This window comes from Gekko japonicus, unplaced genomic scaffold, assembly GCF_001447785.1.
Source record: "Gekko japonicus isolate JY-2015 unplaced genomic scaffold, Gekko_japonicus_V1.1 scaffold1479, whole genome shotgun sequence".
Taxonomy (NCBI): Eukaryota; Metazoa; Chordata; class Lepidosauria; order Squamata; family Gekkonidae; genus Gekko; species Gekko japonicus.
The window spans coordinates 778742-795392 of record NW_015176016.1 but is presented as its reverse complement, the minus strand read 5'-3'; the positions used below and the strand labels follow the sequence as shown (position 1 = coordinate 795392).

Below are 16651 nucleotides of genomic sequence, written 5' to 3'. Positions count from 1 at the left end.
AGAGAATTAGTCATTAATCGTTACTATTTGAAGTTGAAATATTAAGCTCAAGCCACGGTTGCCGTTGATAGCTGAAATCTAGTGTTAACACTTTAGGTGTATTTTTTATGTTTTTGAAGTCCTCAGTAAATATTCTTGTCATGGTTCAGGTGGGGTGTCACCTGACGCTGCCACCACTCTGGATTTAGGATCCCTTGAGAAGGCCCAGAGCACCTTCCCAAGACCTTCAGACCTTCCTTTTGGCCAAATAATAGGTGTGAGGACCAGGCAGAGTACAAGAAGGAAAAGGTTTATTTTATAGGAGGTCAAACAAACAAGGTGCAGGAATAATAACAGTATAGGAGGTATATATTTTATAGGAAGTCAAACAAACAAGGTGCAGGAATAATAACAGTAAGTGGGTGAAAAAAAAGAAATCAAATGCCCTAATGCGTCTAAATATACTGTCCCTAGCTCCCTATCTCAAGTGGCCTTAGACTACTCACCCTTCCCTCAGGATGCGGGTTTCTTCCGCATAGCAGCTTCTCTTCTGGCTCTGTTCCCTGGGAAGAACAGCTTTTCTCTTGCACCAGTTCTTTTATTTCCCAGCCCCCTTCTTCCCTATTGGTCAAAATTGGCACCAAAACTTCCCAAGGCCTTCTGGGGTTTGTAGGCCCAGCCTCCCCTACTGCTAGCCAGGCTCCATGGGCCTAGTAGGCATCTGGTGGCACAGCCCAGATCATGACAATACTTTTTAAGGCTCTCACTCCCCACTCCCATGCACTTTGGTTTAAGGACAGCATTACTTACAGCTCATCTACAGCAAAATGCATCTTATTATCTGTGCAGTTCATCAACGTAGACGTTACTTAATAGTATGACTATAAGTCTTTGAAATGCTATAAATCTGGGGTGTCAAACATGTGGCCCGGGGGCTGTATCATGCCCCCAAAGGGATTCTTTCAGGCCCGCAGTGGAACTGGCAGTCTTCTGCTTCTTCTTCCAGGTCTGATGCTGCTGTGTCATCATAGGTTTGCAGCTTACAGATACACACCTGAACAGCATTCTCAAGATTGCAACAGCACAGTCATTTTGATGCAATAATTCAGAGCAAGAGGTGTCAGTTATCAGACACTGTTAAATAAACAAAATATTGCAGGAGTGCTAATGTTTTAAGCATGATTTTATTTTAAGTAAAAAACCCCACCCTTTGTGTTTGTGTCCTTTATAACGTTTATATCTCCGCTACCTGGCATTACATTTTATGACTCACATGGCCTGGTGCAACAAGGTCTCATTTATGTCAGATCCAGCCCTCATAACAAATGAGGTCGACACCCCTGCTGTAAATGTTTAAATGTTCATAGATTTATATAGCGTAGCCTACTTATAACATGCATAATTATTTACTTCATTTGTTGTCCGCCTTTCTTGTAGAGACTCATTACAGATTAGAGTTATAAAAGCCAATGCAATAAAAACAGTGTTGTACGTGCCATGAACCATGCAATAAAACTGGATGACACTAATTTAAGAACAATAAAATAGAGCTAGTGTAATACATTGTGGATATTGCATTTCACAATTAAAGAATGAAGATTCCCACAGGATTTCACAATTATAGTCAATGAACAATGTGTAAAGTGCCATCAAGTCATAGCTAGGGATGGGCATGAACATGAAAATTCTGGTTCAGGGCGGCTCCCAAACCAAACCAAAAATGCTAGCTAGTTTTTTTGGGGGGTCCTTTCTCCCAGCTGCAGCTTGCTGTGTCCAGAAGACAGGGGGGTCGCCTGGGAAGGGTTAAATGGCTGGCAGCAGGGTGGGTGCGCCTGTCCACTGTTAGGCTGAAATAGCTGGCAGCCATTTCAGCAGTCCATTTCACTTCCTCTCGTTTCCAAGTGGGGGAAAACAGAACCCACTTCTGAAATGACTTGACCAGCTGAACTGAACTGAACAAAAGTCCAGTAAATGTTTGGTGAAGGTGCCTTCCCTGAAGATTGGTTTGGGGACTCCAAACCCAGCCAAGTTTGTGCTGAATTTTGGCACGGGAACCTGTTCATGCCCATCCCTAGTCATAGCCAACCTGTGGCAACCCCATAGGGTTTTTAAGGCAAGTGATTAAGCAGAGATAGTTTGCCATTGCTTTCCTTCGCAAAGTCATCCTTGATGGTTTCCCATCCAAGTACTGACCCCCCTTAGCTTCTAAGAGCTGACAAGATTGGGTATATATTCCACATCCTAGAACACCAAACTGCAGATAGTATCCAGTAAGCAAGGCAGTATAAAGGGAGAGTAAAAGAAGGCTGCCAAACAATTTTACAGGCAATTAAAATTAAAACTTTACTGTTGTTCAGTCACACAGTCAAGTCTGACTCTTCACGACCCCAAGGACCACATCATGCCAGGCCCTCCTGTCTTCCATCATCAGAGGTCATTTCGGGGGGGATCGCGGGGAATCGCAGTTCTCCCGGGTGAGGTACGGGGGGCACATAATGAAGCCCCGCCCGCTGCTTCCGGCCGCCCTACTTCCGGCCCTCATTCAGCCAGGAGGAGGCAGGAGAAGAGGGAGGGTAAGTTGCTTCCTCCCTGCCTCTCCCCACCCCTGCCTGCCTGGGGCCAGGGAGGGCCTTCGTGGGGCTTCTTTGCACTCCCGCCGGCCTTGCAGGTCCACCGCCGGGCCCCTCATGGGGCTCGGCAGTAGAGCTGCAAGGCTGGCGGCGGCAGCTGGGACCGTTGGGGGCGGGGTTGTGGCCTTATGACACACTTCCGGTGATGTCAGGGGGTGTGGCATATACTAATGAGTTATGCTAATGAGTTCCCCTAGCTCTTTTTCTACGAAATGACCCCTGTGTAAACTTTATTAGTAAAGGTAAAGGTTCCCTTGCTCGAAAGCCAGTCGAGTCCGACTCTAGGGTTGCGGTGCTCATCTCTGTTTCAAAGCTGAAGAGCCAGTGCTGTCTGAAGACGTTTCAGTGGTTATGTGGCTGGCATGACTAAACACGCAAGGCGCATGGAACTCTGTTACCTTCCCACCGAAGTGGTACCTATTTATCTACTTGCAATTTCTTGCTTTCGAACTGCTAGGTTGGCAGGAGCTGGAACTAGAGACGGGAGCTCACTCCGTCATGCGGCAACTCGGGTCTCAAACTGCTGAACTACTGACCTTCCACAGCCTGCAGTTCAGCGTCTTAACCACTTGAGCCACCGCAGCTATAAATTGCCCCTCTGCAGTATTCTGTTTTGCTATATCACTGTGCAAATGCCCTCCTGACAGTTTTGTTTTATGCATTCTGCGAAATGACAGAAATGTAGGAGCCTTTCTTACCTTGTCAGGCAGGCCATTTCATCGTATCAGGGCCACAACAGAGAAAGCTTGGGTATAAGCTGCTTTCTTTCCCCACTTTTGCAGAATGGCAGAATTTCAAGAAATACACCATACCAGAATAGTTACTCTGATCTAAACTGTGATCTTAAGCACTGTTCTAACTTCTTTTGAAATGAGGATTGGTTTACTGGGGTATGTTGATAGTCCATTACTTGAACGCCATGGTTCCGCAGCATCTAACCATAGGGCATTCAGTCACAGCTATAATTATACACCAAGGCAGGGGGAAGCCAAGATATCCTCTGTGAAAACAGGACAGGTAAGATTTTGGCTTTGTGAATGTTCCACCTTCAAAGGGAGCTGGGATACTGGGAAAAGATGAATAGTGGTTGAGAGGAGCTGCTAAGGGAGTAGCTCAACTGCCATAAACCTGCATTTTAGATACAGCTGGAAATCAAAATAGTAATATTTATAATGATGAGTTCTCTGTACCCATCAAGTCCCACATGCGTGTTTGTACAGTGTTTGGTCTGGCAGCAATTGCAACTGGCTGTGAATCTGGGAAGTATTTTACAAGGCACAAAAAATAGAGCTGGAGTCGTGCAGATCCTAATAACTGCATGGTAAACTGTGCAGAGACACAGACTGTCACAAACAGCTCTTATATGAAGGGTGGTCTGTATTCCTGTTAAACACCCCTTCTAGCCCTCCCCCAGGCAATATCCAGTGAGGGATGCCTTAAGAGAAGAAGAAGAAGAGATTGGATTTACTTCACTTGGAGTCTCAGAGCGGCTTACAAACTCCTTTCCCTTCCCCTCCCCACAACAGACACCCTGTGAGGTAGGTGGGGCTGAGAGAACTCTGACACAAACTGCTCTTTCAGGAACAGCTGTGCCAGAGCTTGTGACTGACCCAAGGTCACATCAGCAGGTGCAAGTGGAGGAGTGGGGAATCAAACCCGGTTCTCCCAGATTAGAGTCCGCACACTTAACCACTACACCAAAAGGTACATTTACTTAATCAAGTGTGTTAATATCTTGGATTGGTGTGTATAGGTTCACATCAGTGCTTCCTGGTCCATTTGCTTAAGAGCTAAATCAAGTAACTTTGACAGACAGAAACACAGGGTTGGAAAGTACCTCAAGGATCATCTAGTCCAACCCCTTGCACAATGCAGGAAATTCACAACTCCCCCCCCCCCCAATGCCTGCTCTGTGCAGAGAGGAAGACAAAAAAACCTCCAGGATCCCTGGGCCAATCTGAGGTTTAAGATCAAGTGGATTCTTGGGACCCAAGCAAGGAAGGGGGGAAGACACTGCAAGGATTTGGGCCGCTCCTCCACAGGCATCCTTTATGCCGTGAATCCTGGGGTTCAATACTCATGCAAGATGGCTACAGTGCTAGCAGTTGTATAAACGTGTCTCTTTGGGCTTCCACCAATGTAAATATTCAGTTGTCTGTCTCTGTTGTCCCCGTTTAGGGAGCTGTTTGGATCTCTTGTACATGGAGAGGCGAGAGTTTCTCATTAAGTAAAGGAAAAAGATCTCTGTGTGCATGTGTTCCAAGGAACAGATTTCTTTGGTTCCTATGACTTCATCAGATATTCATCTGAGATATTTTGCCTAGGCGACTCCCTTCCCCCCCAAAAAACCTTGAATTGGGACCAATAACTCTTAAAGTGTTCCTATATTATTCTGCTATTTTTCCCCCTCTTACCAGTTTTAGATGTTGGTAATTTATTTCATTTTGATGGATAAAATCTAATAAATAATTTCTTCCCCAAATAGTTCTAATGAAATAAACTTTCAAACAAAATTCTTTCCTTAAACATTTTTCAAAGGGAGTTCTGCAGCAGTCCACCTATTTTCCTGGTTGTTAATACAATTTGAGAACAGAACTTGCTGTCTTACTTTTCTCTTCCTTTAAAAACATCAATTCTGATACATTTTTGCAGAATTATAAATACTTCTTATTTGAGAAAATAAAAGAAATGGAGCAACTAGAGAGAGAAAAATGCTTACTGTGTATCTTAGAGATCAAAATATTAATCACAGTACAGTGGTGTTAAAATGTGCCTCAATGTTCTATCCAGAATTATTCAGGAATTCAGTAAAACTAATCTGGATATTCCTTTTATTTTACATTAGGACATATGACACAGTCAGAGCAAGAAGTGCTACTTTCGCACATCCTTTCTCCAGATTGCTATATGAAGCTGTGCATAATATAAACACACATTCTTGTCTCTAGTTAGGCATATTATAGTTAATGACCATATGGTCATTATGGTATAAGATCTACTGTCTGTTGTATTTATATTCCTCAAGCATATTGTTCCTTCAACTTCACAGTGTGTTAAACTATTTCAAAGGGAAAAAAAGCCTTTCCCTCTTGTTTCTGGTTGTCCTATCAAGTGTAACCTTGGACCCTTATAGAGCAATTAGATCAGCCTCTATCCCCTCCTTTGTAATGAGGTTTCTTGCATTTCTGAGTCTATAACCCTTTAGTCTTCCCTAATGGGACATCATTATTCTGAAAGAAACAATGTAAATGTAAATGAATATTCTCATTAACGAGTCACAGAGAAACCTTTAGTGGTAGCGCTGTGGTAATTCTGCTTGTTATTTCTCTGGTATTCCATGCAGGATTTTTTTTTTATAATTCATTATTAGTATTCAAAATTACTTGTTCTTTAATTTTGCATGTCTTTCATAATCCAGTGTTCCAGCCAGTTCAACCATGTCCTTGTTTTATTCTCCAGGAACCACCTGTGAAACGTTCAAGGTCTCTGTCCCCAAAGAGCTTTTTGAAAGAGTCAGAGGAACTAAGGAAGCTTCAAATAGCTGAAAGAAAGATTGAAAACTTAGAGAAGTCACTACAGTTAAAGGTGGAAAAAAAGTTTTCATTTTCAGTTGGCATAGGCAAAGATAAAAATTATATATGCATTTTACAAAATTGGATGTATATAGTGTTGCCTAATAGAACTGAGTTATTAGAAATGCATTTCCCTTGTACTTACGATGCTAAGATCCACATGCAATAAAAATACAGTATAATGTTCATGCTGGTACTTAAATATATTGATTTGATCTGTTAATTCATAATTGTATTGCTGGATCATTATACACATGACAATGTGCTTTTAGAAATGGTTTCATATGTTACGTATTGCATAGCCCGTCGTGTCTGAAATGGCTGCATGTCTATTTAACCATATGTACCAAAGATCTGCAGTCAGTTGCATCCACTTACAGCATATAGAAATGGAAGAATGGGGGAATATAAGCCATTTTAGTTCAGGCAGTGTGTAAACCATAATCAAGTGGTATTGTACACTTCTAATCTGTAATATGTGGATAGGTACTAAATTGAGTACTATAATTCCAAAGACATAGTATCTGAGCTAATGTTTTAAAATATTTTTAGATATTATTTTTGTAAGGTAAATTTGAAAGTTTTAAGTTCTGAAGGTGTTTATGTTGTCTCTACCATAAGCCCCCTTCCTTCCCAAAGCATGTGTCTTGGGGTCAGCTACATGAATCAGGGGCTGTGATCATACACACGAAATAATCCACTTTCAATCCATTTTCAATCCACTTTCCAACTGGATTTTACTGTGTGCACTGACAAAATCCAGTTGAAAAGTGGACTGAAAGTGGATTATTTAGTGTGTGTGATTGCGGCCAGGGTTACAAATGGCAAGTGATCATCATATATAACAATAAGAGTAAACATGATGTTTCATAGGCTTCCACATATGTTTGTTACGGAAAATACAGTCAATGTTCTCTGGAATATTCTTCTTCACTGTACATTGTACATTGTAACAGGTAGTGGTACAAGAAATACACTGCAGCTTTGATAGTGAATTGTTAAAGACCTTTAACAGCAATACCAGCTTTAATGGCTGGGGTCCATAAGACCATTTCAGGAACATCCAGTGAGGATTTCCCCCCATCTAAATAGTGGAATTTTCTTACTTCCTCATGAGAAAGAACATTGTTGGGTTTTGATTTAAGTCCAAAGTTCTGGGCATTGATAAACTACTTGTGCAGTTCTTCAGAATGTAGGGTTTGTTTCTCATGCTTTACAAGGGATTAAACAATACCCTCGTTATTTAAGTCTTAATTAGCCATGACTACAAAGTCTTTTCAGTTACAATTTAACAAATGGATGGTTGTCAGTTGATTTGTAAATGAGAAATTTAATTGTGTCATTCTTTCATTGTAAACTCTTATAGTTTGTTCAGAAATCTTACTGGTGTCTTCTCATTTTGGATGTTATGCAGACCCGAGAAAATGATGAGCTAAGACAAGCCCATGAAAAGCGCAAAAAAAGGCTGCAGATGTTACAGACCAACTACAGAGCAGTAAAAAAGCAATTAAAGCAGTGGGAGGAGGGCTATAGCGAGTAAGTTACGCATCTCATTAAAACCATTATACCTATTAAATCCAAATGCAACTTTTCTGGTTTAGGTGTCCCAACAAAGAAGTTAGTTAAAGTGAAAAAAATAGTAAACTGATCTAATTTTTTGGTGAGCACATGATACAAACTCATATGACAATATGAGCTGATAATTCCATTTTAGTTTAGATCCCATTTTCAGTTTCACAAATGGACAGAGATTGAGAGTTATTAAATTGTTTTGCCTGCTTAATCCCCCTTTTAATGAATTGCTTCCCTTTGTCTCTACAGCTTTCATATATATTGCAGTTTCCTGCAAATAAACATGTGTAATATGCTATAACCATTGTAAATAATACATGAAATATTTTATCAGTTGATACTGTCATATCCCACTTTACCTATATGTTTGTCATTTGGCTATGATGGACAAGAACAGTTGGTGTTTTAAATTCCAGACTACTTAAATCCTTTAAATATCCATCACTAGTTTTGGTCTCATACGAATTAATTTGGAATTCCAAAGTGGGATGTTGTTAAACCTGAATTATCTCTGATCCTAACTTCCGTTTTCTCACCAGCACCACACTTTCTGTTTAGCCCCATGCATTTAGGGATGGGCAGGTCCCAAAACAGTTTTGCCGCCACATTTGATGATAAAAGTTATCTGGTCCCTGTTGCCAGCCTACACTGCATGGTTTGCGGGTGATAATGGTATTATGATGCAGAAGGGGATGTACATATGTATTGGCCTTGTACTGGGTGAGACCACTGGTCTTCCAAGGTCAATACTGTCTGTTCTGACTGGCAGGGAAAAGCTTGGGAGCCACGTTTCTCTTTGACATGCCACCTGTGGCTCCTCTGAGCACTATTCCCCAATGTGAAACTTGCTTCATTTTCCAGGGAAGTGAGTACAGTATGGCTTGTGGCTGGCAGGTGGTCCCCACCTTGAAACAGCTGCCATCACAGAGACTGAAGGATGGGTAGACTGTAAGCCTGCCTGAAATGCAGGATGCGAGATAGGATTGGAAGTAAAGGGCCTATCCTCTCCAACCCCCCCTCTTCTGTGTAGCCTCTGCACTCTCATACCAGTGCCGAGGTTGTTGCTGGGAGGAGAACAAGCTATATGCAAAGGACAACCACAGATGTCACCTGGGAAAAGAGCAAGTTGGCCACAATGGGATAGCCAAGGTTTTACTACTCTTATTCCAGATTGAGCTTGCTCTCCTCTGGGTGCCTTTGGTGAACTCGCTCTCTCACCTAAGCTGCTGTGCCTCATGCTGAGGAAAGAGTGGGAAGGCAGAGAAGGGAGCTCTTCCTTTCACTCTTAAGTATACAAGAGCTGTCTAAGATTGTAAATTGGTGGGGAGAGACAACGCTACATGCTCAGAGGTGCTTTTGTAATTGCAGAGTTATATATATGGGTGTGCATTCAGATCTACCTGATGCAAAAATACACCCAAAAAATTCCTTATTGGTATTTTTGGGGTATTATTCAGCATCCCAAGTGTATCAGGGATTTTTCAGGAGAACTGAAAAAAAAATATTGAAAATATCCTGTAGATATTTGGAAGTGATCAGCAAACCCTGAGAGGCTGGGCTTGAGCAGATTGCTCCTACCACTAAGCTGTTCCCGGGCTTTCTTCTGCAGTCCCTTTAAACAGGGAGTGTTTAAAGGGACTGCAGAAGATAGCCTACAAATCGGCTGAGTGGGGGAGGAGACCACTATCCCCGCCAGCTCAGCTGAAGCTCTTTTGGGCAGTCCCTTTATAGCAGACTGCCCAAAAGAGACCGCAAAGCAGCTGAAACCCTGGGGAGAGTTCTCTCCATTGGATCGGCTGCTTTGCGGGTGCTTTTGGGTAGTCCAGTTTAAACTGGGCTCCCCAAGAGAGCCCCAACTGAGCCTGTGGGGAGAATTTTCCCTGCGGGATGAGTGGCTTTGTGGCCTGTTTTTGGCAGTCTGGTTTAAATTGGGCTCCCCAAGGGAACCCCAACTGAGCTTGCAGGGAGAGTTCTCCCCACGGGATGAGCTGCTTTGTGGGCTCTTTTGGGCAGTCTGGTTTAAACTAGGCTACTCAAGAGAGCCCCAAGAGAGCCTGTGGGAAGAGTTCTCCCAGCAGGATTGAGCTGGTTTGCAGGGTTTTTTGGGCAGTCCGGGAGAGTTCTCCCTGTGGGATCAGTTGTTTTGCGGGCTTTTTTGGGCAGTCCAGTTTAAGCTGGACTGCCCAAGAGAGCCCCAATTGAGACTGCAGGGAGAGTTTTTCCCATGGGATCAGTTGCTTTGTGGGCTCTTTTGGGCAGTCTGGTTGGGCAGGAGACCCTCATGGGGTAGCAAGAAGCAGCCTTTTTGTCGTGGAGGCTTCAATAACAGGTTCTCAATATCCAATGGCAACAGACGGGACAAAGGGGATTGTGACCCCAAAGTCTCAAAGGCATAACTATCTGGAGGCACCAGTGGGGGGACGCCTACTACTTTTCAGCCAAGCACGGTCCTCCTCCCACCCAGACATATGGACAAGAGACATTGTCACGGATGGATACAAGATAGAATTCCATTCAATGCCACCTCAGCGTTTTATAGTCTTTCCAATACACAAGAACCCAGTAAAGACAGACAGAACCAGTGCTGCAATAAATAACCTATTGGACATTCAGGCTATAGAACTTGTTCCTATAAATGAACAAATGACCGAGGTCTACTCCATTTTCATCACGGTCCCTAAAAAGAACAGGGATTGGAGGGCTATCCTAGATTTGAAATACTTAAACAAATATATCGAGCCCAGACACTTCCGCATGGAGACCCTCCGGTCCATTGCGGAATCCCTACAACCCAGGGAATTCCTCTCTTCCATAGACCTGACGGAAGCATACATGCACGTCCCAATCTTCATTCATCACCAGAGATTTCTACGTTTCCACATGGGGGAGTCTCACCTCTAGCTCCGAGCCCTCCCCTTCAGCCTCTCATAAACTCCCCACGTGTTCACAAAGGTCATTGTTCATCTGATTGTTTGTCTTCGGGAACATGGCATTCTCATTCATCCTTATTTAGATGATGTTCTAGTCCGTTCTCCCTCACGGGAACGATTCCAGGAAGACAAGGCCAATACAATCCAGTGCCTGCAAGACTTCGGATTCCTGGTGAACATGCAGAAAAGCTTTTTGACTCCCTCTCAGCGGCTGGAACACTTCAGAGTGGTAATGGACACTCGAGCTACAAAACTTTATCTTCCTGTCAAAAAGGCAAGGAAGATAAAGGAGTTGGTGAACCAAATCATTCAAGCAAATTATTCATCCTTATCCACCCTGACCAAGATGATGGGACTGATGGTTGCAGCTTTCGACACACTACAGTGGGGATGATTTCACTCCAGACAACTACAAATGTTTCTATGTCTGTACCAGAACTCCATTGCCTTAAGAATGGAGTTTTCCTTGAAGGTACCTCTCCAGGTGAAGTCAAGTTTACAATGGTGGACCAAGCTGAGCAACCTATCTCAAGGCAAGTTGTTTTGGATCCAGGATTGGATCCAGATCTTCACAGACGCCAGTCTATCTGGCTGGGGGGCCATCCTATCCCATCAACCAGTACAGGGCACATGGTCCATGGCTGAGAGGATACTGCTGCTCAACCTGCTGGAGCTTCAAGCCATCAGATTGGCTCTTCAACACTTTGCTCCCCAGATCAGGGGGAATCATATTCTCATTCAGATGGACAATATATCAGCAAAGGCTTATTTCAACAAACGGGGGGCTCCAGGTCATTAGCCTTACACAGCGACTCAGTTTTTGAATTGGGCAGAAGCCAACCTGGCATCAATCAGGGCGCAGCACATAAAAGGGATAATCAACACCCAAGCTGATTGGCTGAGTCACCAGACAATCCAGGAGGGTAAGTGGTCCCTACACAAGAGCATCTTTCGGCTGATAGTGTCAACACTGTGAACCCCACAGATAGATCTGTTCACCTCTCTGGGCAACAACCAACTGAACAGGTTCTACACCAGATACTTTCACCCGCAGGCGGAGGCCATGGATACTCTTCTGTCCCCTTGGCCTGAGGGGCTCCTCTACGCATTCCTTCTAGTTCCTGTACTTCCCAAGCTTCTTCGGAGGATATGAACTGTGAGGGCAGAGATCATAGTGGTGGCACCATACTAGCCTCGCCATCCATGGTTCACATCGCTACAAGAGATGGCGGTGGCTCCTCTCACACTCCCAGTCTCAGAGGACATGCTGCTCCAAGGTCCAATATGGCATCCCAGGCCAGGTTGGTTCTGTTTACCCGCATGGAGATTGAAAGGAACAAGTTCTCAAAACTAGGCTACAATGAGTCAGTCATCAATACGATCCTGGCATCTAGAAAGCCGTCTACCTCAAGGATATACAATACTACCTGGAAGGCCTTTGTCCGATAGGCTCAACGGAAGAAGGTTGACCCATTACATCCGGAACTTAGGTCTCTACTGGAGTTCCTACAAGACGGTCGAGTGACCGGTATCAGGGCAACAACTCTCGAGAGACAGGTGGTGGCCCTGGCTTCAGTCCTCCCCCGGTATAATGGTCTTCCCATTTCTCAACACCCTCACATTTGCCACTTCCTCAGAGGGGCATCACTCAAGGATCCCCCACAGAAGCATAGATTTGTGACCTGGAGGCTTAATACTGTCCTCACAGCACTCACAAAGCAACCCTTTGAACCATTGAAGGACATTTCATTCAAATTCCTGAGGATGAAGACCTTGTTTCTGGTAGCCATTACTTCAGCCAGGAGGATTTCGGAACTGGGTGCCCTGTCAGTTCAGTCAGAACTCTGTATTTTTCACAAGGACAAGGTAGTTATGAAGACAGATCCCACCTTTTGCCCAAAGGTTAATACCAAGTTTCACAGGTTGCAAGAGATTTGTTTGCCATCTTTTCCTCCAAATCCTACTCACCCAAAGGAAAAAATTTGGCATACAATGAATGTGAGAAGAGCGCTCAAATGTTATATTCTCAGAACGGCCTCATTCAGATGGACAGAAGCTATGTTTGTTAACATTTCTCCCCCTCACATGGGGAGGAAGATGTCTAACTCTGCCATAAGTAACACTACTAGATCCTGCATCACTGAGGCCTACAAGAGTTTAAATCAGCGAGTTCTGGCACGTATCACAGCCCATTCTCTTCACAGCACTGCAACAAATGTGGCCTTCACCAATAGGGCCTCAGTGGAAGAGGTCTGGAGGGCTGCCATGTGGTCTTCATTGTCCACATTCATCAGACACTACAAGATAAATGTGTATGATTTTGTGGATGCAGGATTTGGAGAGAGAGTGCTGCAGTCTGTCCTGACTCTTGATGACAACCCCCCTCCCAAAAATTAGGGACACTGCTCTGGGAGATCCCACAAGATGCCCTCTACCTCAGAAGGAGAACGACCATTGGTTACTCACCGTGAAGGGTCCTTCTCCTCTGTGGCTTGGAGGACGTCTTGGCCTTCCTGGGTCATCATTTCTCTATCTACTATGCTGTTTTTTCTCTTCTATTAAAAAAACATATAAGGAAAGTTGCATTAGAGAGAGGTCTTCCTTCCTCCTTTCTTCCTGTTCCAATTGTTGTGGTTCTTGATATTCTCTCATTGTTGATGTTCAAGTTCCTTTTCTTGAGAGAGGTTGCATTAGTGTACTGCTTTCAGAGCACCAGAACCAAGCCTCGGGTGACTCCCATGACAGGAAACAGGAAGCAATTAAAATTAGTCCTGCCTCTCTAAGTGATGGATGGGAATCACCCACAAGATGTTCTCCAAGCCTCAGAGGAGAAGGACCCTTCACAGTGAGTTCTCCACTGTGGCCCCCACCTTATGGAATGGCCTTCCTGAAGAGGCTTTCTGCAAACTATGCAAAACTGGCTTTCTGCAAACTATGCAAAACTGAATGATTAAAGCAGGCTTTTCTGTGAAGACAATAGGGTTGCACTGTATAAAATGATTCACAAAATTACTTGGATTATTATTAAGGACTGTGGTCTATACTGCTATAAGTAGAATCCTATTACCGTATTTTTCGCTCCATAAGACGCACTTCGCCCCCCAAAAAAGTGTGGGGGGGAAGTGTGTGCATCTTATGGAGCGAATACTCCTCTCGGCTGCAGACGCTGCGCGGCTCAGCTGACTAGTCAGAAAGATCTGCTGCGGCTGCACCGGGGAATGGAAGGTGACAAAACACTTGCGCGGTGCAAGAAGCAGAGATGCCTGGCGTTCCCCCCCATTTCTCCCCCTGTGTCTCTTTCACGCGCGCAGCTTCCAAACTTCCACAGACACAAGCTGCCGCACAGGCACAGAGATGCACGGGCGTGCGTCGGCTCCTCGCTTCGCCCCTTCCCAACCCCTTCTCGCCCTCGCGCGCCTGCGCGCTCATGTCGGTTCTCACAGTCAAGGCGCCCCCCCCTCTCCGGTGTTTGCCCCTCTCCCTCCCTGCCGCCCCTTGCCTCACGCTGTCACTCCGGGTCTGGAGGAGGAGGAAGGGGAGGCTGCTCGTGTTAACACTCCTCGTGTTTATCCGCCTTCGGCTCACCGTTCATTACACTATTTGGTTCAGAATATTTTTTTCCCTGTTTTCCTCCTTTAAAAACTAGGTGTGTCTTATGGTCAGGTGCGTCTGATGGAGCGAAAAATACGGTATGTAGTTTTTGCATCACTTTACGCAGGGGTGTCGAACTCATTTGTTATGAAGGCCGGATCTGACATAAATGGGACATTGTCCGGCCAAGCCATGTGTGTCATAAAATGTAATACCAGGTAGCGGAGATATAAACTTTATAAAGGACACAAACACAAAGGGTGGGTTTTTTTACTTAAAATAAAAACATGCTTAAAACATTAGCACTCTTGCAATATTTTGTTTATTTAACAATGTCTGATAACTGATACCTCTTGCTTTGAATTATTACATCAAAATGTCTGTGCTGTTGCAATCTTGAATATGCTGTTCAGGTATGTATCTATAAGCTGCAAACCTACGATGATGCAGCAACAGCAGAAGAACTGGAAGAAGCACCAGAAGAAAGCCAGTTCCACTATGGGCCTGATAGAAGCCCTCGGGAAGCCTGATCTGGCCCCCGGGCCGCATGTTTGACACCCCTGACTTAATGTGTCATGCTAATACTTAGGTTTTGATTCAGTCTGTTTTTTAGCTTTCTGGTTGGCTCTACAACCCTAATCCTATTGCATTGTTTATTGAACGTCCTATCCTGTTGATTATATTGACTCACTCTGTGTAATCTTCCTTGAGTCCAAGTGAGAAAGGCAGGCTATAATGTAAATATAATAAAAGTATACAGAAAACTTTTAGAATAGACAATACTGGTCTACGTGGACCAGTGGGCCAAATCAAAACAAGGCTGCTCCTTAAAGCCATATGCCATTATGTTAATATAGTGTGTGTGTGTGTGTGTGTGTGTACCCTTGTCCACCACTTAATTTCTTATGTTGTAGCCTATAGAATCGAACCTTACATAATTGTTTTAACTAGTAATGGGACAAACTCTAAAAATGGGATATCGTTAGATAGTGTTAGACACTGAATTTTTGGAATGTGCCCTGTCTGAACCATTTTGGTTAACAGTTCTTTCTGGAGTCCTGATTCTAAATGGATCTCTTCACAAACACAATCTAAAGATCTTGCTGACTAGAAATGTTCTGAGAGCAGATTACTTTTGGATATCCTGAAGTAATTTTTAGAGATACATCGAAATTGCTGAAGAGGGGCAGGGAGGAATTAAATGTCCAAGTTAGTAGCATCCAAAACCTGCATAACTAAGTCCTTTATCTCATGAAGGACCCATTCCATAGGTGTCGAACTCTTTTGTTACGAGGGCTTGATATGACATAAGTGTTACTTTGTTGGGCCAGGCCATGTGTACCATAAAATGTAATGCTGGGTACCAGAGAAATAAACTTTATAAATGACACGGGCAAACTCAATTAATGATATTATTTCTACTCAAAATACAAAAATGATTGATTCCTATGAGTGAAAGCAATTGATTTACTGGGGAAATCCACAAATCCCCAATAAATTTATTTAATCATATGAAAGACTAGGTTTTTTCCAAGGGATGCCATAAAAGGGAGGTATCTTACATTTCCATACAAATTACTTACGTTTCGTATATATAGCATTTATAGGAGATGAGTACAAAACAAACAACCTTTATTGGCATAGCAACCTGTTACCATGTGGGCTTGTATTTGCATTTTATCTATGTTGTGCTTATGAAGTATTGCTCAAATGTCTATGTATCTGTGCTTTTGGGACCCAGGGCCCATTGTGTGTGTGTGCGTGCTGCCATGCGCTTGAATAGCTGGCCTTACACCTCACTCTGTCCCTGATGGGCACTGCTGAGATGCCAGCCACAGTGCACATGCCTTCCCTGGAATTTTCCACTGTGCCCCTGGCCCAAAGAGGTCACCACCGGTATGCACCAGGAGACATTTGGAGAAGCACCAGGCGTGACCACCCTTGATGGATTATGGGAAAGCACCAACTCCCTTCCTGCTATCTGGTTTGGGCATTGAAAGACAATACTGTTTTATTGCCCTGAGGACCAGGCTCATCTCTACTCCAAAGGTCGCCAAGGAAACGGAGATTTCACACATCACCACATGGCCCCGCTTTGATGTAGGGATAGAAATCCTCATATTGCCCACTGCCCTCTTTAGGACGTCACCCCTTAGTGGACCTATAGCTTTAGAATAGAGGACGGATCTTAAGATTTATGACAGGTAAAGCCATGCCCAGAACAGAGCTGGTAAAAAGGGAAACGTGGCTTTGTTCGCTCTCTTCTCTTCTCTCCAGCTTCTGCTTCTCCCCCTTAGAGCACTAAGGTGCTTCAGGTGACTCTCTAAGTTCCCCGGAGTCGCGACCAGGGAACGCACACGTGGCGTGGCAGGACCAG

The 16651-nt window shown here is 44.0% G+C and overlaps 1 protein-coding gene across 1 annotated transcript in view; it reads left to right on the top strand.

Moving 5' to 3' along the window:
- Nucleotides 1-16651, top strand: part of CNTLN (centlein) — a gene marked incomplete at its 5' end in the record, with an annotated part of 249541 nt that overhangs the window by 61769 nt on the left and 171121 nt on the right. Inside the window, 2 exons of the mRNA XM_015426574.1 lie at nt 6069-6194; nt 7596-7717. Coding sequence (XP_015282060.1) covers nt 6069-6194; nt 7596-7717 — 248 coding nt within the window. The remainder of the gene's footprint in view (nt 1-6068; nt 6195-7595; nt 7718-16651) is intronic.